Here is a 24,343-nt window from a genome sequence, read left to right on the forward strand (position 1 = left end):
ATCACATTGTGTATGGGGCTCTCACCTAGTAGAATCATAGACTCATTCAAGTTGGAAATGACATTCAAGCTGAGAGTCCAACCTTTCACCAAACACCAGCATACCAACTAAATCACAGCACTAAGTGTCACATGCAGTCAGTTCTAAAACACTTCCAGGGATGGTGACTCCAACACGTCCCTGGGGAGTTTTAGTTATATACATCCAATGTAGGCCATGACCAGTACTAGCATGATGTCTAAAAGGGACAGGAAGAACTGCCATTTAAAGATGCCTCTCACTCCATCAGCTGTATACCCACATTTTGAAAAAGTTCCATTTGAGAGTTAATAGTTACAGCTCCCATACAGATAATAGCCTACACTGTTAAATATCATACAGCTTATTCATAAAAACTGCATGCTTGAAGTACTATTTTGAAAGACTACCTGGAACAGTCTTGATGAGATGCTGAAAAAGTTCAGGGAATCCTAATACAAACACATCCTGGCTCCTAAAGCTAGTGCAATCTCAAATGCTGGCTACAGGAAACTCTCAGATGTTAGGCTAATGTTAAGATGTCAGTCTGAACTGACTTTGTACTAATTTATTGACACAGCTTAGCTTAGCTTCTATTTGAGTGGAAGAGCAAAGGTATTCCAGGAATAACAAGTATCTGAAGACTGATCATACTTAGGATATTTCTCTGATTTTTTGAATTAAGAAAGGTCTTGTACTTACTTTTTGAGTGCAGTAAATAATATAATCAATGATGGTGGACAGAAAAATTAAAACTTCTTGAAAAGACCATATTACCCTGGGTCTACTTAGTTCCTTGGGGCTGTTACTGACTGTTTTGTACTACAAGTCTTCTGCAACTATAATAGAAATGCATCTCTTACTGGAATATACAAGAATGAGCAAAAAATAATCAAGATTCTGAAAGATCCTTCTTGCATATTATTTATTGATTTAATAAGTACTTCTACTGTGTATTTGATGAATTCCAGAACTACCTTAAATATACTCAAGGTAATAAACAGGGAGAAAAAACCCCACAATCTTAGAAATGGATAAGAGGGATCAGTAACTATTTCACTCTTAAAGTGGGTTGTATTTTTCTAGCTCTTCTTCTAAGGTACAAACTCTTCTGGATGCCTTGCTAGGATGGCTCTGCTTTGTACTCTGCACAAGAAGCTTCAGCTTCAGGAAGGGCATGTTTTTAAAGGCTTCCAGGAGCATATCATGCACATTTCAGGAAAGCAAACAAGGCCAGGGTCTGGAAAGGGATTGTCAGTGAATTCTGACTGCTTCTCATTACCTTTTACAACAATTTATTCAAAATTTTAATTCTCTCTTTGCTAAGAAAAAATTAAATTACTTCAAGTAACTGTCATTCCAAAATGCCCTGCTTCTGATCAGAGAAAGAAAATTCATCCATTACCTATAATTTCAGTGATACAATTATCACTGATATTATTATCAGTGATACAATTATCACTATAATTTCAGTGATACAATTCAGTATAGCTGCAAAATAGCTTGCATTTGGTCCTATGGGAAGGACAATGTTAAATTGCCTTTTTCGAGTTTCTGGTTTCCTCAGAAGGTAATGAAGTATAACTTCCCAAGTCAAAACAAATCTCAAAAAGCAAATTAACAACAAACCTCATTTTAAGAAGAATTTTCAAAATTTTAAAGTTTTCATTCTAGTACAAGAGGTGATGTGTTTTCTAACTTAAAATACTGAAATTTAACAAAGTAAAATAACTACTTCTAAAGCAAGTAATCTGCAAAGAATTAAAGGCTGGTAAGTATAAGTCATGTGAAGAGAAGAAAAAGTTAAAAAACATACATTGCTGTCAACAAATGCAAACAAAGTGATGGCTGGACATACATGCCAAGGGCATAAAGTACAATTCTGCATGAAGTACAAAACTGCACAAATACAGACAACTGAAAGACTCTTATCTCAGATACACATGCACAAATACACCAAAAAATGAGAAGCAATATCTTTGAAAATGTTCTGATTGTTATTTTCAAAGTCAAGTATCTTATCAAAATACTGTTTCAAACAATGATAGAATGCTCAATGAGGAGGCAAAATAAATACATATAAAGGTAACTTAAAGGTTTAATAGACAATTCAATTACTGTAAAAGATTGTGCCTGGCCTGCCACTTCACAACATGAAGAACACCGCCTTTGTAGGTCACCTTTAGGCATTAATTTATTAATTACATTCTATCTTCTGTTTTGTAATACATCTCTTTGTATATATGATTAGAATGTGTTGGTTAATGAAATATATAAAAAATACACTTCTTACACATCAAAAGCCAAGAAAAAGTACTATGAAATTCAATAAACAACATCACACTATTCACTTTCTTAAAAGCTCAAACCTCTAAAGTTAATGCAGATGCTTAGATAATAAAACATGCAATTTTATTGTTACAGTTGTATTAAACCCCCTCAACATTCCAATTTGTTAACTTTTAACTTTGACCCAAACAAAACTACTCCCATTTTTTTTAATGGTCAAAATAGCCATCTATCATTTTATTTAGACACTTATTCAGAACTTGCTACCACATACAATCACATATTTTTAGAAAATAATTGGGCATACCTATTGTATCAGCTTTACTAAATCTTCGTGTGACAACATTGTTCATATTTCCATTTTCACACAGTTTTAATTCTGTTAGATATACTTCTACTTTGCAGTGCTTTACAAACATACCCTGTTCAACGACCTGAAAAACAGAAGGAGATCACATATCAGTCTAATATGTTCTCATATACACACACAAGATATTTTTGAGAACTGTTCAAGAAACTGAAGTTCAAGTAATATAAGACACTTAATAAATGCAAAAAATAAAATGAGACCTAAAATTCTCCTATAGCTTTTTAGAAATACAGTAAACTAGAAAGTACATTTTTCCATAATGATGACTGTCTTACCTGTGTATAACATGGTGACTTTCAAAGTGTAGAAAGCAGAAATCACAAATATGCAACCTTAATCCAAAGATACGGGACCAAAAGGTAAAAACACCCAAAAGATACTTTTATTTCCAAATACATTCATTGTATATCCATTCCTCAGAACATCAAGAACTAGTTTTCACAGTTAAAGAGTACTTATCAAAAATATAATACACGCTAATAAAATCTGGATATCACATTTTTAAACAAAACCTACAAATATTTCACTTACCTTCCGATAATGAATATATTCATTTGGAATTTTAACTACTCATTACAGTTCTTTATTCTATGTTCATTTTATAAACACAGATTATGGAATAGTTAAATATACAGGATTTGTTTTTTAATAAAAGTAAAATGTAGAAAAAATATTCAGGGTCACCTCTTAGAAGTTTTTCCTTTTGATCTTCCAAAGTGTAACTGCATAGTCATGTAGACTGCTCCAAAAATAACCATCAGCCTGATATGTGATCCATCTGACAAATACGGTTAAAATAAAGCCACCAGCTAACTGCTAGGAGAGATCTGCTATCTGCTGTACAAATATAACTTACATGTATGTGCCATAGGAAAAGAATGAAGAAATTAGTGAATTATTTCATTTCTTGCCATAGCTTTAATGACTGTCAATCATGGCATTTAAGCAAAAATGCATCTTAATTTGAGCAGCTTAATAGTTTGCAGCTACTAGAGTCACAACAAAATAGTGCCAGTAAACAAAACTATGCAGTGTGACTAACACATTTGTAAGAATAAAAACCAACACTCTAGTGGTAGGTACAACCTATTACAAGAAGTCTTACCATTATTTGATGTAGATTGAATACAAAATTTTATCAATTTCAAATTTGGATCCACATTTCAAAAATAGCTGATGTAACACAGGGAATGAAATAAAGTATAATACCATGTTTGTGAAAAAAACAAAAAAAAAGCACCTCATAATGGCAGACAGGAAAAATAACGATGAATGACAAAAGCATCAGAAACAAAAATGCTGAACTGGAATATGCTTTGCAGAGGATAACTGCTGCTCATACTGGCAGAAAATAACAAAGCTATGCCAGTTTACCTGGCCACTCATTATACTCCACGTATTTTTCCAGTTAGCTACTCTGAAGTGGAATGGAAGTTACTCTAATTTCACTGCTCTCTCATTCCATTTTCCAAACTGAAAAAATTAGACTTTTTACTTTAACATGATGATGGAAGATTATGCAGCTTACTGAAACCCATCCTCAGAAGAAACAATACCAAGTTGATAACAGATGTATTTTTAAAGAAGGAGAGTTATTCTAATGGATTTCAGCACTAACAGAACTAGACAAAATGACAGACATTTCAGGGATGTCTCTTTAAAACAAGACCAAAAACCAAACAACTACTTTATCATATTAGAGAAAACATAAAACCCTTTAACAAACTTCTGTTACTGACCAAATTAATTTTCAAGACCCAGAACTTCTTCTACAGCTATATCTACCATTTATTTCAAAATTTTTAAGTAAGCAGCCAGTATGCATGCAGTTAGACCATACTTATGTCATAAGAAGGAAACAAAAGTTGTATTGCACTAGAAATCATAAAACTAAATTCTAAGCCTAATATTTTTCTAGCAATTTAAAAAGAATTAAAATAAAGATCCCTGTAACTGAAAAAATGCACCCCAGTAGCCAATACAAAAAGAATAAATATACCAAAATATATTTTAAAAACTAAGTAATTCAGTCCAGCAAGGATACAACTGAAATCACTAATTCGAAAATCTTAGGAAACAAAAGAAGATTGTATGATCAGCAAACTGGTGAAATGTCCTCTCACCTTTAATAATAAGGGGATTATGAGATTTGAGCAAACAAAAAAAATTTAAAGATGTTAATTTTTCAGTATCTCACATTGATAGAGGGCCACATTATCCACCATACCATGGCCTACTACTTGTGTTGAGGTAAGCCTTTTGCTTAAAGAAATAATTCCCTTGGCAAGCAGCTGAGCAGAGTGTTTATCAGCAATTACTCCACCAATGTTAACATTATTAGAGCTAGACTTTTCACTAACATAGTCAATACAGTTTTAGAGTTATTTACCTAATTACAAAATCCTTTGCATTAATAGCCATCCAAGCTTCTAAAGCAAAATCTTCTTGAGATATTTGTTAAGACAACTTACTTCCAAAAAAAAGAAAGTATTATGTCCTTTGCATCCCCCTGCCTCAATATTACACATTTAAGCCTCAAAAGTTTGAATAAAAATTAGGTATCACTAAGCAACTAAAGCAGGAGTTCTTTATATGATTATCATAGGCCAGGACTTAGAAGTCTGCTAATAAATTCCTGTGCAACTCCTGTGTACTTGCAGGAGTACATGTGAATCATACTAATCCCAGTAGGCAGTTAAAGAGTACCTTGCGTGCAATTGGCTCTTGACCTTCCATCAGTGTGTACCAGCTCACTAGCCTATTCCAGCCTTCAGTAGGCAAAAGGATGTAGTCCAGCTCATCAATGAGATGTTCCTTGAGAGACTGAGAATCACCATCTATAAGAGAAAGATTATTTTCATTTCAATACTGTAATTCTGTACTTGAGTTTTTAATATAACATTTTTCACAAACAGCAGACAAAATATTTTGAGTCACAATTATGTTACCAGTATTATGGTGTTCAAAGCAGGTCTTCTGAAACCATGTAGGCAAACTATCCAGTTTATGCTTAGCACACCTATTACAGGTGATATTCTTTACTGTATGAGTGACAACTTTATATTCCCATGCAATTATAAGCACCTAGTTTGTTATCATACACCATCCTAGCTTTCAGAGAAAGCAATTCATTTCTCCCACTCGCTTCACACATATTCCCACATCATCATGGATACTTCCACAGCTGAAAACAAGAATGAGTAGTTAACTGTAGATTCAAGACAAAGTCTGAAGTAATTCTAAGTCTGACTAGGAAAGTGGCATAGTACAACCTCCTATTTCAAATCCTATGTGCTCTGTTAAGTCACTACAAAATTCTTTGCAGAGAAGGGGAGATGCCGCACTTGAGTAAAGCACAACTTGGAATCTCTTAAGGTAAGCAGCATGCTTTTGTCTTTCATTCAATCCTTATTACTAGCAGCTACCTTTTAGGTCTAAGAGGTGATTCCAGATGTGAGCTACTGTGAGCTTCAAACATTCAGGGCAGCTGTCCCTCTGTCTGGGAGCATCACATTGCAGCTAGGAGCATAGTGAGGGGAGAAATCCACAAGCACTTCTTCAGGTCTACATAACTCTTCACAAGATTCACACTGTATTTCTGCACGGATCTTCTATGCTGAGAAGGCGTAATTTGGATTCTATTATCTCCTACAAATACCAACATTTCTTCTAATATAATTTTTTTCCAGAACCATTACATAGATGTCGGGTTTTCGGCTGTTTGAAGGGCTTGGAAAGGCTCGGAGTGGCTTTGGGGCAGTTCGCGTATCGAAGGACGAGAAGAGGTTTCAGTTCTTCTTTTCGGTTTTTATGTTTATTAATTGTTTATCTAAAAGATGTTCTTTTAGCTCGACAGAGGTCTGCTCAGCAGTTAGCTATGAGCACATTGTGCTGCCCTCCGTACAGTTACTTATCTTTATACTTATGGTTACGTGTACAATATTTATCAATTTTTTCTAATACTATTTATTCTTATTACTCGGTGCACTTTCAGTAATAACTAATCTAAAAGTGCTACTATCACTAAAGAAGATGGAGGAGAAGAAGAAGAAGAAGAAGGATAGGACACGCTTCAATTTTTCTATCTTACTTCTCTAAACTCTCTTGTACATAAATCTTAAACTCTGTGTCTCACTCTCTAATTAACTAATCTCTTCACCATTCACTTCGGTGAAGCTCTCATCTTTGTCATCTCCTGTGTAGGGTCAAAGTCTAGCTACCAGACACTTCTGGCAACATTCTAAGACTCCCGAGCCCCCCAAGGGTGGTCTCGGTGGCTCAGCACCTCAAGACTGAGATCTTGAGATCCGACACATAGATACCGTGATTCTGACAATTCAGTCCCTCACATACAGCACTGTTTGCTATGATGAACAATCAGCTACTCTAAATACCTACTTCCTCGTGCCTGCTTTGGCGATGTATCTCCTCCTTTGAACATGACACGTGCATTACATCATATTCGATCTTTTTTGCACATGTTGAGATTAACTGAAATCTCTACCTGTTACTTTTCATTGCTCTCACTTCATCCAAATGTTCTGGAAACAAGGGAGAAGCATTTAAATAATATAAGCACAATATACTGCTTCAGTTTCCTGGAATTAGTCTTTTGTGAATTCAATTACAGTTTTCCTTATCATTGCATTACACTGCAGAATATCTGAGAAAGCATGCCCATTTTAGATTATTTTATTCTTTATATCAGATGCACATTTTTAAAGAGAGCAGCATGACAGCAACTAGAGCATACTATGTGCCAAAGACAAGATTAAAACCCAAGCATTTTCAGGGCCAGTTTATGCTACATCTAAAACCTAGTACAGAAGATCGTTGCTTTGCAGAGGGTGAAAGAGAAAACTATTATTTGCTGGGCATTAATGCCCTTAATTTTAAAACTACCTTTACACAGGAACAGTAGATGTCACAAGGTAACTGGATGCATGGAATCACTGCCAATGTGGAGTGATTCCATTCCATGAATGAGCAACAAGTGAGTTCACAACCCCTGATGTTGTTTATTTTGAAAAGGGCACTGGTAGTGTCAAAACAACAGAATACAGGTTTTCAGAAGCTTTTAGGAAAATGGCTAACATGACTTCTAGTTTGGACCACTAACCCTACATTAGACTTTATAACAACAGTAATTTTAAGCTGAACAGGTATGCAGATTAAGTTATAAATGGTACAGATGAACTAACAGTCTTTGACACAACTAGAAATCACCTATCTTTTAAGGGGAAGACACAAACAGAGAACAAGCTGATGCTACCTCAGTGAAGATAAAAAGATGTTGCTACATCTGATGTCAGCTGAGATGTATCACCTGAACATCCCTGCCTAACGGCAAGATTTCCTACAAGAATGCACAAAACATCTAAATCCTCACATTTCAGAAAACAAAACACAACACTCACCTGAAGCAAAAACACCTTAAAGTTGCTGGATGGAAGAGAACATATAGATGTGTATGACAATACAGTACCTTCTACAAAGGCACTGGTCAGAGTCAGATATACTCATTCACACTGACAATTAGTAGTACATGGTACAACAAGTTTTATAAAAGGTGCAATCATCTGTAACATTCAATTTGTAAAATAATGAGATACTAATTACAGAAGTTTTGAATTAACAAAGTCAAGAGTTCTTCATAAACCATGTGAAGTTGGCAAAACTGGTATTACTCTACGTGAACAAGCAGTATTATTACATTACCTGTAACTGCAAAGAAGAAAACCAATTATCTGCTCAATTTTGTATCTGCTAGATTCAATATTAACATCTTTAATGGATATTAAATACAAAATTTGATGTGAAAATTAAAATATGTGGAAAAGTATTCTGAGACCTGTGTTCACAAATCAGCAGAAGTCAGTCGAACCTGAGTAATCACAGCAGTGACAGAGTTCAACATCCTTACAAGATCATAAAGAAAATAGGAAATTATCCTCTATCCTTTCACATAAATTAAGTCACTGAACTGAATAACAGAAGTTTTTCAATTGTTCTGGAACTCAAGTAAGGGTTTGGGCCTTATTTACAGAAGTAAGTTTTAGAGTTCAACTTAAAAATCTTATTTAAAATCAACCAATTTGGTTAAGCTACCAAAAAAAGGGAAATCATAGCAAACTCAAGCCACCTTTTTGTCAACTTGACTCATTTTGAGTTCTCAAAACAGCCCAAAATCTCATCACAAACTAAGAATTTCTACATTGCCACATATTTTGTTATAATTACAAAGAATTCCAATAACTGTATATATAAAATTGTGATTTATTAGGGAAATCTATTCCAGTTCCCTTGTCAGAAAAGAAACCAAAATTTTTACCTTGATGTATGCTGAGGTTCATTTACACTGCCAACTTCAAAAGATGCACAATTGCACACTTAATGAACTATAGGCTTATTTCACAGTGAGAGGCAGTTACCTTTGAGCAGTCCAGAGTTGTCAATAGGACCAGGGTACACATTCTGATCTCCCATCTGGTATTTGTCCCAGCTGTCAAAACCGACATATTTTTTCCACTGTTTGAACCAGCGACTATCCACTAGATACCTTAAAAGGAAGAAGACATACATATTAATTACTGGCATTCTACTATTCATACTACTACTTCCTACCTCACTCTTGATAATGCATCAGCATTCACCAGCCTTGTGAAACAACAATTCTTTTCTCTCTGTTCTGCTCACCATTATCAGCATCTGCTCCCAGTGAGGACTTTAACTGGGGTCAATTAAAGATCGCACTGAAAGTGCCAGGTACAGTTTTGCAAAACTGTCAATAACCTGGATCAGAGGCTGAAAAACGGCAAGTTGAAAAAAACTATTTTCCTTTTTAGCATGAACGATTCTCACCTATAATTTCTCTTCTTAATTTTCAAATTCAGGAGATTCAAGTTAAATCTCTATAATTAGACAGCCCTTTTAAAAAGTGAGAGAGAACTTTCAGTAAAGAATTGTCTACTGATGGAGTTTTATTTATAACATTCAAGTGCAACTTAAAAAACTTCAGGACTCTGATGCCTTGCCAAGAACCAGAGAGTGTGTTTTCTTCCTCTGAGTTAACATCAACACCAACAGTAAATGCCCTGCTTTTGACAGAGGACTAGATGCTCCTCCTACAAATTATTACCAACATCACACTTCATATAAAGAGATTATATCTCGAATCTCAGCTCTACAGTATTTTTATCCAGATTAAACTGTTGTCACAGTCTGGCTTCTACAAAGTCCAGTGATACCTACATTTTATACCTTTTTGTCCAGATTTCTTCAAGATCAAGATACCAAATTTTATCAGTGATACTCAGATTTGTATTTATTTTTTTAAGCTACCATATGCATTATTTCTCCTTCCTAAAAGTATTCATAATCTGCTGTCTTTCAGTTCCAAATCTTTTGCTACTATGGTAGGGTGGAACTGAATTTGAATAATCTGACATGCCCTTGCCTTTATACATTATGTTTTCATTCTCATCAATGTACTTAAGGCCAACAGCATTCTCCCTTTCTCTTCTGCTGTGGCCATCCAGCTCTATTCCATAAGAGCTATAACTGGTGTGGTTATGAATGCAGTCACCACCAAACCTGCCAGCCTTGTCCCATTGGTCTCTACTTTCTTGACCTAAATTTGAATGAACTATGAGTCTTAAGAAGCAAAGATATAATTTTACACAGAAGAGAAACTATCATACAGGCAAACTGCCTTTAATCAATGCTGAAGAAATTAGTGGTCCTGGAGAATCATTTTACTTTTCAAATGTTCTGTGTTAAAATGTTTTATCACATCCCAGTAACAGAGTGATTAATACAAATTTTTGATACTAAAATTTAACAGTGTGAGAAAGCTTGGGGTCCACTGTTCTAGATTTTAAATATTCAACCTTATCTATTTCAACACTTCATCAGCTTTCTTCTTCCATATCCAATTAATTTTGCCATCAACCAAAATTTGCTGTGCAGCATCTCTTTAGGGTCCTCCCTAACAGAGATGTTGCAACGTTGTTGTTTCCTAACACGAAGTGCAAAAAAATCTTTCATCACTTCCCTTCACGTTCAGGAATTTTGCATTTAGCAATCTCTTCAGGCTCAAATATGAGCTTAATATTTCCTGTATAAAGAAAGCTGAAAGGCCATTTATAAACCATGCAACTCTAAGTATGATAAGAACTAAACAGTACAGTCAAGTTCCTTTATCACAAAGTAGAGGTAACATGCATTGCATGGAAAAGTTCAGTAAATTTATTTTGCCAAGAAAAAAAAATTGCATGTAGGTATTTCAAAAAATGCTAGCAGACATTATAGATGTGGATTCTTATAGCAAATTACTGGCTACAGGCATGTATGTGCATGTTACATGTATATCTACATTTTATACATATTAGGTGTTTTAATGAACATTCTGCTACTTCTGCTTCAATTGGAATCTGGTACAGGTGAGAAAAGCTATTTTGAGTTACTGTTGAACACAGCCACAGTAGCTGTAATCTTCTCCCTTATCCTGGTTTAAGAATGGTACTCCCCAGTTTAGCACTCTGAATTAAAAACCCCAAAACCATAAACTGCTCCCCTTCCCTCATCCCACAAAAAGCAGAGATCACAGGCTGAGATAATAACAATTTACTGGAAACATAAATGAGATAAGAAGCAGTAACAGCAACAATATTAATAACAGAATTGTAAAAAGAGGGTGATTTACAAGGAAAATGCTCATCCTGGGGGACAATGACCAGTGGTGGATGGGTTTCCCCTCCTGCCATGCCTTTCCTCATGCTGAAGCCACACCTCTGTTCACCCAGGCAGGAGCCCTTGACTCCCCCCCTGGGGGTGGTAGAGCATAATAACCTGGACATGCCCAGGGCTGCCTTCCAGGCTCCATTCCCTCACTGTGGAAAAATTAACTCTATCCTGGCCAAAACCAGAACACCCCATTACAAGAACTTGCCCTTAATCAAGACATGAAATACTACTTTCCAGTAGATTAGAGAAACCAGAAATTTGCATTCAAATGCCATACACTACCCTCATTTTATGCAAGAAGGATATGCCACATTACAGATTATGCCAGGGAAGGGGAAAAAAAAAAGGAGCACAATTACACCATGCTCAGTTTAAGGCAAATCAATCAACCTGCTAAAGCACTTCTGTAGCTAAAATCCAGACTTCTTAGCATTAATGGGAAAAGTAATAATCAGAGATTTATAACTTACAGCTTTTGGCTCTAAAAACACATTCAATATAGCATTCTCATCAAGATCAACAAGACTACTCATCTGCACAAGAGAAGGGAAACCATTGAAAGGCAACTTATCAACTTATCTTTTCATCAGCATTTTAAAATCCATGACACAATCAACCACCTGAAAACTAAGTATTACCCATGAGGGACATCCAGTAATTTAAGAGGAAGCTCAAGTAATCAGAACTACATCTGCTAAATCCTCATTTGTTAAATGATATTTGATCCCCTTTGAAGAAAAAAATATTAAAAACTTGGGGTAAGCACTTGGACCAGATACATTACCCTGTAATGTGTGTTGTCCCAGACACAAAAATAGAATACCATGCATTGCTAAAATACAGACAAAAATATATGTATATTAAGCTTGGTATAATGTTTTGCCTTTATTTTTGTTACTATTACCTAATGCAGGCAAGGAGTTCCAAATGAGTCTAATGCTGCAGTAGTTTTTTGAACTGTGGACCTGACCAAGAAGGATACCCCAGAACTCCGCATCAAAGTTAAAATGTGTGGCCTATCTGTTTTTTAGAATTATGATTAAGAAATGTTTGTTATCTGATGGTACCAAGATTTCAGGAAACACAAATTTTGCTCTCTGGCATGTCATCAGTTTAGCTAGTGAGCAGGATAACCAACCCATCTTCTGAGGTAAAAGAAATCTGGAGGATTTGAATAAAGATTAAACTCAAGAACAGTCTCAAATTTCTAGATATTCTGCTTTGGGGGGCAAACCTTAAAAACTAAGACAACTGCACAGCCAAATGAACTGGTTAACTCTAAACCAGCAGATACCTGACATTTACAGGTAAGTATTTCAAATAAATCAGTAATTGTTTGAAGAAAATAGTACAATCAAGTCACTTAGAGCCAACTGGTCGATAACACAGAACACTGGAATAGACCCAAACCTTTACCTAAAAGTAAGCAAAAACTTGCATATACCACTTGCTGAAAATTACACTCAAATATTGAATTTTCAGCATTAACAATACTGGAAATATCTGTACAGTTTGTTTAACTTCATGAGGTTTTTCTTGGTTATATATGTATACTTAAAATTTTCTTTGAGCAAGTAGAATAAAAAACCACAGAACATGTGAATATGTTCTCAGGTCCAGTCTGGCCTACTTCATTACCCAGTAATTGCTTTATAAGATCTATCTGCTCTCTTCTATAAAATGTTTCTTGCCTGTCTGAAGTGGATTATCATATACAAGGGACAATTTACACTCCAGAGTCCTCTGGAATACCAGACAGTGGAATAAAACATGAGGAAATGGAATGAAGCTGCAACAGGGGAAGTTGGTACTCCTCATCATGAAAGGCCTGAGAGGGCGCCTGGTCACCGGAACAGGCTCCCGAGGGAAGTGGTCACAGCACCAAGCTGCTCAGTTCAAGGATCACCTGGAAAACTCTCTCAGCCATATGGTTTAGCTTTAGGCAGCCCTGCAAAGAGCAGCAAGTTGGATTCAAAGTCCCTTCTGGGTCCCCTTCAAATTGGGCTATTGGCCTTGGCCAGTGGTCAGTCCATCTGGAGCCGGCTGGCACTGGCTCTGTAAGGGCTCTGTAAGGCACAGGGGAAGCTTCTGGCAGCTTCTCCTAAAAGCCACCCCTGGAGCAACCCTGCTACCAACACTGGCCATGCAAACCCAATAAAACTGGGTCACCCAATTAAATTTACCAGAAAACACCATATCCTTATGTATCACCAAATGATCAACTGTAGAGACTCAAGGCAGCTCAAAATAGGATTACCTTCAGTCTCTGCACATTAATTTACAAGTACAAAAATGTGAAGTTACTACAACACTTGAAATACACCTTTATTTCTTAAATAAAAACTCAACAAATAATAAAAATAAATTTTAAGTTTATGGAAGTTTTAAAATTTGCAGCTGCATGACTACACAGACATTGCTCACTGAATAAAAGAAAGTACTAGCAGGAAACTTACTGATTTCTAAAATTCTCCCATGGTTTGAAACTTTGAATGTAATTCAAGTTCACAGGTGATTTATTGCATATTTTGACTTAATAAACCTAACTGACATAATAGAAACACTACACATCTACAACAGCTTTCATTCTTTACCTCAACATCCAAGTTGATAGAAAAATATCTCAACAGTATGACTAAGATCTTGGTATTTCCCACTGCTGTCAAAAGCTTCTGAATTCTTGTGACCATTATATATAGACAGAATTAAACAATGTGTAACCTAGATTTATTTATAATGACTGATACTTCAATGTTTTGAATCCAAAATTAAACCAGAAAACTTTAATATGCAATAAAGACATCTCACAGAGAGACATTCATTCTGCACTGTGTACTGCTGGGACATCATCTCTTCTGAACAAAAGCTATTTCACTTTTAACAGTAAAACTGTGCAAATTGTCCAGAGAGATAGGTGAAGATTTTTTTTTTTACTCTCCTCACTGTGCATGAGTACAGATTAAGCAATACAGAGGACAAAGTGGAACAACTGTTTTGCAGAAAGCAAATTAGGACTCCGGCTTAAAGGCACAATATCTGATTTTTGTTCTTGCACAACTGCAACTACAAAAATAAGAATATAAGAAATGGTTTGTATCTGTATTTCTACTTGATTAAAGTGACAAAAATTGCCTGACCAAATACATTCAAAATTAATAGATGCCTTTAAATTCAATTTTCTTCCAGAATTAAAAAGTTCTTAAAGTTCAAAATGGTGATAATTATTCTACTTTATCAGACAAACCATACCATCTTTTTATTCAAAATGTACGTAAATCCACAAGAAAAAAGTGCAGGGGTCAAGGACAAAATAAGATATAGTTTACCTCCCATTTTTAAGAAATCTGTCCACGTATTCCAGATTCCTCTTCAGAAATAAGTGTTTAGCTCAACAAAATGCACCAAGATTTCAAATCAGCAAGTAAAATTCTCACTATAGCTCATGATATGCCCCACTGCCATGATGTGCTACAGTAGCCTAAGAGGCACCTTCTTCATCCATTGACCGAAAGAGGCCTCTTCAACCAAGAGGTCAACCAAAAAGTACCTTTCAGTCAATATTAGTGGAGCGCAATTTCATGTTAAAATTTCAGTGTGAACATTATATTAACAACAATATAAGTGTTTTGTATACCTTTAGAAATTTTTCATTTAAGTAAAGACTTTTTATTAAAAAATAATCTAACAAATCAATTTTCAGGCCAAAGCCTGGAACAAACATGATTTTAACACGCTCTCACCTCACCTAATCAATTTACAGAAGAAAAATACATCTACTCATCTCCACTGTAAGCATTGTCCAGAAAAATTAAAATCTTTGTAAACTACTGGTCACATGCAGCACCACTCCTTATGCAGTGAGAGAAACCTAACACCAAACTTCAACCACAAGGTTTAAAAGTCAAAATCAGCAACTTAAACCTCATTTGAAAATAAAAACCCATCCAAATCTTAATCTATCCTTGGGACCCTGACATGGTGTTCCTTGTTTCTCATTTTATGAAGTTATGAAAATAATTTAGAATGCAATTGCAAATATTATTGAAGTGCAGGTCCATAACATTTCATCATGCCCTCAGTGAAATCCAGTAAAACCTTCCATTAACATTCAGCCCAGGCTCTGTTCATGCACAAGGCAATGATGGATGATGCAATGTGGAGAACACTGAGAGGACAGCACTGAGAAGAAGGTCCAGGGCCTGACTCCTGGGGATGTCCTGTGCAGGGCTGAGCTGGACTTGATCATCTTTGTGGGTCCCTTCCAGCTCAGCATGTGCTTTGAAGTCCACAGTGTAAAAAAATGCTATTAAAGCAAAGCACTGCAGCATCAAGGCTATCATCAATGATGGCACAGGATTATTAAGCACAGCTACAGATGGAGCCCTGTTCATCAAGCTTCATGAGTTTTTACTGCAGCCAGAATTAAAATGCTTTTATGTTCAGTGGGGAAATTCACTTCTGGAGGAAAAAATCCCTTAAGGTTGAACTTAGCATATCTACTGATCACTCACTGGGAAGGATTTTCACCCCACTTCTTTTTACCTACTCTCTTCAGTAACCAAGTATTACAATTGGAAAGGCAATGAAATTCCCACAGGTGAAGAAAAGAATCTTTTTTTCACCATCCAAGAAATGTTCTGCACGGATAACAACAGTACACTACCTAGACTCAGCAGAATTTCAGAAGTGATGTGTATCAGACACATCTGAAAACTAAAAATACTTCGCTTCTGAGGTTTTACTAATTTGCACGCCTTAAAAGCCAAGAAGAGATGAAGAATCTTTCTCATCACTCTTGTGAAGTGATGACTGGCACCAAAATTCACTGGCTAACAGAGCTCAAAATCAGCATCTTCCTTCTGGCCTAAACCTGACTAGCTTCAGTTTACATAGTGTCTTAAATCTTTATCTGCTTGTCTAAAAATTCTTATCCTAGAAGACACCTTCCTCTTATGTAACTATTTCACAACTCAAAATTCAAGCAAAACAGACAAAGGTTCTCCAAGCTCTTCTCTGAAAGACAAGGCTTCTGCTTTCCCTATTAGATTTTGAGATGTCTGAACTCATTCTAAATGAACACCTTCTGTCACATGTGGACACAAGAACTGGACAGTAGAATGGTTTCACTATTATATTCTGTATACAGTACATATTTGTACTGCTACTTGGTATGCCCTATTCAAACATCCAATGATTGCATTTGTTCCCTTAGCCACTAAATAAACTCCATGTGATAGTTTTTGTCCACTGTAACTGCATAATTCTTATCCAAGTAACTTCTATATTCTCATCAGCTCACAAATTGCTATGGCAAGCAATAGATGAAAGAACAGTAGGGAAACTCTGGAAGGAAGAGAGAGAAAAAGTAGTAAAACTGATTGCTGAGCTGTTAGCTATTTTTAAGTCACTATCATGCACTTTTAGTAAAACATTCATTGGCACGTGATACCTAAAGGTGAGAAAGGTGGTTAAATATCCTAGACCATGGAGGGACAATACACGCAAGAGTGTGAAAGCATTTGTAATGTCATATCCAAGCCACTGTGACATTTTTGACTAAGCCACAAAAGAACAGGAACTACAGGGAAGTCAGGGCAGAAGGTGGTTTTAAAGGTAAACCCAAGAAATCACACTTTAACATGGGGAAAAAATTACAAGAGAAATCACTCACGAAGTCACATACAAAAACTGACAGTCTCCCCCTCTATGACAAAATTGCTCCAAGATCAATAACTTTCAGTATTGAAAACTCTACTTCCGTGATATTGTAAAAACAGAAAAACTTGGCAAGGTTCTCAAGAATATCACTGCAGCTACAAAAACATTAAATTACATCATCAGACCAGTTGGTCACACAAATTATACTCTGCCTAAAATCTGATGAACATCAACAGCTCTTCAATTTGAGAGTAGAAGACACCGAGTGAGTTCAGATTTGCCTGCAGCTGTAACAACCAATAATTTTTGTCATTCTAAATGAGACGGTAAAATCTCCTCATACAATAAATTCTCATTATCAAGCACCAGTAGAATTTCAGAATACTGAGATGTAATTGTATCAGATACTAGAACTATGAGACATTGAATGAAATGCAGCCTTTTTTCTTCTCCTATAGAGATAAGAACCACAGAACCTGAACATCCTTTGGACAATACTGCAAGAAGTAAAATTTCTATTAATTCAGGTTCTGTGGAACCAAAGTGTAGTTTTTATACTGACCTTACTAACAAAAGTAGATAACACGACTCAAAAGAACTGATGAACAAAGGAAGTTCATTCTTGGAAAAATCTCATTTTTATTTAACGTATGTCTGGAAAATTAGGATAAATGGAGAAACAGAAGAATCCTCAATCTCTCAGAGTTTAATAATTTATTAACTGGTCATTAAGAATGCAAAAAAGACCACTGGGACAAACTAGCCCAAAATCTTGTCCCTGCAGCTGAAGCAGTTAAAAGACACTAACCTTGTCTGTCCACTGAAGCAAAACAGCCTCATGCATGCAATTCCCAAGCTATCCTTAAAAACATCTAATGCAACAAACTCTACAGCTTACTAAACCACCTGTTCAACCAGTTTCCAGTTCTAGCAATTCTTCTTCCAATACCTAACTCTAAAAATGCTGCATTTCAAGTCAGTTTTATTTCTTTCTCTCTGCAGTGTACATGATGAACAAAGAAATTCATCAGCCACTTCATAGGTGCTTTTAAGACTTGCCTCTCTTTGCCTTGCTTTTTTCTTAGAGAAAACCCCCAAAGCTTTATACTTTCCATATGTAGCTTCTTGTTCTCTCCATTCTGAAGAGCATGGAAAAGACTTTTGATGTACAAGCCAGTATTTTTAAAAGGACTGCATTTGAGTGTTTGAAAGCTCACACAGAACAGGCTGGTATGGCACTCCTGAAACTTTTTTCAGCAGTATTTACTATTGAATCAATGCAATTTTGAATCATGGCTTACAGCACCTTAAGTGTTGTTTCCTTACTGATGTCCCAAAAGACCTAAAAGCCATTTACAAAATACCTCTACAAAAGCACTTGGACTAAACGTACCGTTCAATTTGTGAAGACAGCTGCACAGTGTCGTGGGGTGACAGCCTTTATCCCAATATCGTGTGTTATGTCTGGCAGCTGTGCCTTTTCCCCCACCCCCCCCCCCCGGCAGTCTGGCTGTGGCGGGATGGGGAAGAGAGGAGGGGGGGGGGGGGGGTGGGGGGGGGTGTGACCAGGCACTTTCGGGCTTTGGGCTGCTTGGCTTTGGCTAGCTGCTGCTTGCTTGCTTGCTTGCTTGCTTGCTTGCTTTTTGCTTTTGCGCTGTTTTTTTTTTTCCTTTTTCTTTTGTTCTCTCTCTCTCTTTCTTACCCTCCCCCAAGATACTGGACCGGCTCCGGATCGAACCTGCGAGCTCCAGGACACCCGAAGCCTGCTAGAGAAGATTCGGCGCCCTCCACAACACAGTCTGGTCCCTTTTCTTTCCTTGTGTTGGGGAGTGTTCTTTTGTTACTTGTAAATAAATAGGTTTTGTTTTCCACTTTGCTCCTCCGAGAAATTCCTTCCCGAACCCGGTGTTGGGGGAGGGGTGGTTGGAGGTTTGTTTTGTTCTGGGGGGCTCCCTCTTGGAGATTTCCCCTAATTTGTCCTAAACCAGGACAACAGTCAAAACATAAATCCTATGAATGCACAAGCATACACATTTATGTAGCTCGATTTAACAGCTCACGAGTAAAACTTAATGGGACTTTGCTGTAGCTGATTCAGTTTTAAAACACTTGACTTATATCAGTATCAGCCACAGCTAGATATATTCTCACAGAACATTTAGAAGCTTTTCCCACATAACTGATTCTTCTGTATTAAAATATCGAGCGTACTAAAAAAAGGAAACAGCACAGTAAACTTACTGTTTCGGTCACGCTGTCAACTAGTCATAAAAGCACTATCACTTTGAACAATATTAACTGCCTGAAACATTGTTTTAGTAACTGGGAATTACCCAGCAGAACCATAAAAAAATAGTCACGAAAGACATCTATCCTGAGCACGCTTTTACTACTGCTGGTCATTTTCAACACTAGCATGTGAATTATTTTCCTTTTTCTAGTTTCTTACACTTTTCCAGTTTCAAGAGCAGTCTGTTCATATGCCAAAACGGAACATATACTCAGCAGTATTTGAATAATGCATCAGAATGTATGCTTCTGACACATGCTGCAGTATCAACACTGTTAAATATAGTCTTTTATAGAACTGGAACAGTGAGTGATGACAGCTGAAATGAGGTGGGCTAGTTCTACTTCTGTGTATTCATAGTTAATTTTCTGTAAGTTAATGCTTCAGCCTTTGTCTTTGGGTGACAGTTTCACACAGGAAGAGATGAAGAGGTTGAGTCGTGGAAAAAGTGTCAGTTCCTTATTTTTTCCCCTCCTAAAAAAAGGTCCCATTTCCTAGCCTCATAGCACTACAACTATAAAACCTCAATTACCAAATACACGCCAAAAAGAGGTGCTTATTAAACCGTGGATTATTCTGTTGACAATTTGTATGACATACTAAGGAATATTTTACGACTGACCAGAAAAACATAATTATCAAACGTGTCATAAGGGTCCGTTCGCACCTTCAAGGACTCTTTCTTAGGAAACCAACACGTTTACGGTCACAATAAAATTTAAACTCGAGGTTTGTCACAGCCACGGACGGGTCTCAGGGCACCTAGGCCAGAGTACAGATATCAATACTGATAACGCGAAGGTGACGCCGGGGCCATTTCAGCCTGGATAATGGAAGACACGCCAGCTAGCAGAGCTCTTCTCCCCCACCTCAACACTCGTCGCTCAGCCAAAACAAGCCCGGTGCGGGCTCCGGGCCCGCCATCCGGGGCTGCGGCCCGGCAGCGCGCCCCGGCAGCCGCGCCGCTCGCTCCGTGCCCTCCCCTCAGGGCGCTGACCTCGCTGCCTCCCCGCCCGCCGCCCGGGCCAGGCCGAGGCCCCGCCGCGCCCAGGCGGCCGCTCCCCGCCTGGCAGCAGCTGCGGGAACCGAGCGGCGGGCAGCGCGCGGAACAGCCCTGTCTCCCTGCCCGTGTCACCCGCCTCCACCTTCGCGGCAGCGGGAGAGACGTCGAGCCGCCCCCGGGAGCGGGTGGTGGGGGGGGGGGCGAGGGGAAGGAGGTCGGTCCCTCCGGCAGCCAAGCGACCCCGGGGGCGGGAGGACGCCGCCCGCGCCGGTCCACCCGAGCCCCCCCCGCTCCTCCCTCACCAGGTGTCGCCCTTGCGGAGGGCGGTTTTGAGCAGCGCCGCGACGTCCGTGCGCTGGGTCTCCAGATCCGCCGCGCCTCCCTCCGCCATCTTCTCCGCCCGGCAGCGGCAGCGGCGGCAGGGGCAGGAGCGCGCCGCGCTGCATGCTGGGAGTGACGCCTGCAGGGGGCGGCAGCGGCCCCGCCCTTCCCACAAGCCGCGGGGCGGGGGCCGGAGCGGGGCCGGGCGGGGCAGCGCCCCCTCGCGGCCGGGAGGTCCCGTCCCCCGGTCCCGTCCCGTCCCGTTCCCCCCCCACAGCCGGGATGGACGGGCGGGCGACATTTCCCTCGGTGCCTTAATTGAAGAGCGTGCGTAATTAGAGCCCTTACGCCTCGCTGCCGGATGAGTGGTTAGGATCACCATAATTGCTATGATGATACCCTCTGTGTTGTTGTGCAAATACCGTGGCGGGTTCAGATAGTCGGTGTGACTCGCATTAGCTTTTGCAGACCTTCGCAGAAACCAGCGGATGATTGGTTGAGTTTGTTTCAGTCGCTCTTGCCTAAATCTTGTACAAACAGTGCAACCTGTTGCTTGGCATGTCACACACACAAAGAAAAGAAAAAAAAAAAAAAGAAGGCCACATATGCACATATTACATTACATAACCAGGTTTCTCTTTGTCTTCCCGTCTGTACAGAGATTTCAAAGAATCAGAATGGTTTGGGAATTTAGGGCTGGAGTGCTGGTTGCAAACACTTGAAAACAAGAGTTTGTTCTTGTGGATCTAGCTGGTGCTAGATCTGTAATGCCTGCAATTGTTCCCTCAGTCCCTTCCTGTGCCCAAGTCATTCCACCCGGCCCCATGGTGTGACTGACACCCGCAGTGCATCTCAGGCTGCCAGTTAGGTATTATAAGCTATTAGGCATTATTAGCTAATTAGCACTTAGAGTCTACTAGCATGTAGCTGTTACAAACAGCACTAAAAAGTGCTATTTAGATATGTGAACTGCAAAAAAAAAAAAAAAAGAATGGAAGGAAGGCTGTTATGCAGACATGGTAGTACAAAGTATTTTGTCAGGCGCTGTCAGGATTTGTCAGTGAGGATGATGACATTGAAATAAAGGCAAAATTATGATACAAAAATAATATAGAGTATGTAAGAACACCCAAGAGCTCAGAGTGGCATGATGACATTCATGGCTTCTCTAGGAGCTGGAATGTGAAATTCCAGGAAGTAAAACATAAATGTTAGAGAGAGCTACATGGGTCTAATGGCTGCATTTAATGAGAGAAAACTTAACAACAAGAAGGTTTCCAGCCACTTCAGGAATAAATTTCTTCGTTAGGATCTCCAAGTTTAGAAAGAACTTTGACAAGTTCCCAGTCCACACACACCAGGGCTTAACAGATAAGAATAGTGTTTTACACTCTGAAAGTTATCTCTGTTCCAAAATTGAATTTATACAGAAGTTATATTTTCATGGAAATTTTGGGGAAAATATTTCTCAATCTGCAGTGCTGGAAAACTGCATTCACTGCTTATCAGGCTGGAGCAGGACCATCAACATCTAACTTTGCCAGAAGGTTCACCTGGAGCCACCCATGCCTCTGTGCTTTGGGTTGCATAACTGCAGTTACTCACTGAAAGATCTCCTATTCCTGGGTTCAGTCTATTTGTGGTACAGAAACGGATATTAGACAGGTATTAGGTGCTACAAGTAGAGACAGCAAAGCATACAATGTGCCATTTGAAGCAAAGCTTTAAGCATTTCCAATGAGAGACAAGAGTAAGACTCTAGAACTACCAGTGCCTCACATGAAACAGTTTTTCATAATGGAACAGTATCTGAAACTTAATTCACATTTTTGGAAAATGCATAGTGTTAAATCTGGGTTTTTTTCCCCACGCTTTATCAGTGGGCAAGGAATTATTTCCAAGTTCTAGAGAGTGCCTGAGAATCTTTACTTTTTAAATCCCTTGGTAAACAGAAACTGCACTGGAGGTAGTGATGAATGACCTACCTTCTCTAATAAACCCCAGGCATTTGTAATACAAATGTGATATGAGTGAATGCAAGATACTGTAAAGCTAGCTGAGGTGGCACACGTTCAGCTATCAGTGGGCCTTCAACCTTGCCTGATTTCATTGCTAATGGATGAATTTTTGTAAACATGTTTTTTGCTGATCTTAAAGAAGGATGCAATTAATAGAGTGTATAGCAGTACAGATTCAGCAAGGGGGCTGCAGATAAACAGTGTAAACTGATGATTCTATTGATTCCCAATACAACATAAAGTTTAAGCTCTCAGTTCTTGTTTTCAAGTCAATTAGTGGACTTGGCTAACAAATCTTAAAATACAACTTGTTTTTTTGGGATGTGAGAAGTTCTGCATCTCAGTAGTAGAAACTTCTGTATACAATAAATTCTGTAAAAATAACAGTTGCAAGTCTCACTCACAGGTAATACAGAATAATTCACTACTTTTTATTTTCTTTCAAGACCACTGCCACAGTTGAAGAGTGGTACTTCCAAATTTAGTGCTCCCACTGACACTCCAAACCACATGCTGCTCTCTTGCTCTCTTTTCCACACCCCATCTCTCCTGCAGCATGGCTGGTGAGAAGAATTGGAAGACCAAAAGGTGAAGATCAAGGTTGAGATAAGAACAATTTACTGGAAACAACAATGAGCTAGGGAAATGGACAGTGGCAGCAACAGTGTTAATAACAAGTGTTCAAACAGAGAGAGCGATTCACAGCAAAACTGCTCACCCATGAGCTCCTACTGGCCACAGCCGCACCACTGCTCAGCTCCACTCCCTCCAGCTCAACACCAGGGCCACACCACTGCTCCCTCTGCCTCCCAAAGCTGGCCAGGAGGCACTCCTTGTCCCAGGAGGAGGCTCCCCTTTCCCCAGCACTGGCAAGGACTTGCGGTGGCGCAGGACATGTCCTGCCCCCTCCCAGCTACTGTACGGTGAACCCCATCCTGGTCGGAACCGGGAAAACCACCTACACCACATTTGGGAATTTGTGGAGGGGGAAAAGAGGGCATCAGATTCCCCTCCCCAGTGGTCAGTGGTGAGCTCACAGCCACTGGTGGCTGTGTGAGTTTCCTTTTCAGTATGAAGCTGCATCAGACACAGAGTTTGACATACTAGAATGGATACGATGAGTGCATTTTCTATGTAGTGCTCACATATACTGTTAGGAAAACATAGATAATTTCACTTTTGGTTGAGAAATCTGATGGAAACCCTCATTTAATTAACTGAATTAGCTAATATTAGCTAACCCTAATTTAACTAGCTGGATATGTTTTCTGTGAATTCAAAGTGGAGCAAAAAGTTAATTACTAGTGCCACCGCTGCTGGTTTTGTTCCCTATCCTTTTTTTTTACTGTATGGAAGTTGGTAATTTTTAAATAGTGATGGAATTTCAAGCCTCTTTTAAACAGTTTAGAAAGAGACCCAAGAAAGAAGAATTAATGTAGACTAATGTTAAACAAGACAAAGCAGGGCTTCTGTAGGGTAAACATGAGGGAAAGATACAGGAACGAAACTTCAGTAAAATTGGGGGAACCCAAGAAAGCATGAGTTGAATGATGGACAGAAGCAGATAAGAATATGAATTCTTTTAAAGAGAGAAAGAAAATGCAGGATAGATTTTACAGACTGAGAGACAG

At 38.5% G+C, this 24,343-nt stretch overlaps 1 protein-coding gene across 5 annotated transcripts in view; it reads right to left on the minus strand.

The window, feature by feature from the left end:
• The window catches only part of USP15 (ubiquitin specific peptidase 15), a 61,795-nt gene extending 40,957 nt beyond the window's left edge, over positions 1-20,838 (minus strand). For 2 of the 5 annotated variants that reach the window (XM_074539809.1, XM_074539808.1), the window contains exons 1-4: positions 20,676-20,837; positions 9,109-9,236; positions 5,384-5,514; positions 2,615-2,741 (exon numbers count right to left, since the gene is read on the minus strand). In XM_074539809.1, the coding sequence (XP_074395910.1) occupies positions 2,615-2,741; positions 5,384-5,514; positions 9,109-9,236; positions 20,676-20,764 (475 nt within the window). In that variant the 5' untranslated portion in view covers positions 20,765-20,837. The other 3 variants (XR_012580075.1, XM_074539810.1, XM_074539811.1) reach the window with 3 other exon arrangements.
• Positions 20,839-24,343: the final 3,505 nt, after the last annotated feature.

The sequence above is a fragment of the Zonotrichia albicollis genome, chromosome 4 (genome assembly GCF_047830755.1).
Source record: "Zonotrichia albicollis isolate bZonAlb1 chromosome 4, bZonAlb1.hap1, whole genome shotgun sequence".
Lineage (NCBI taxonomy): Eukaryota > Metazoa > Chordata > Aves > Passeriformes > Passerellidae > Zonotrichia > Zonotrichia albicollis.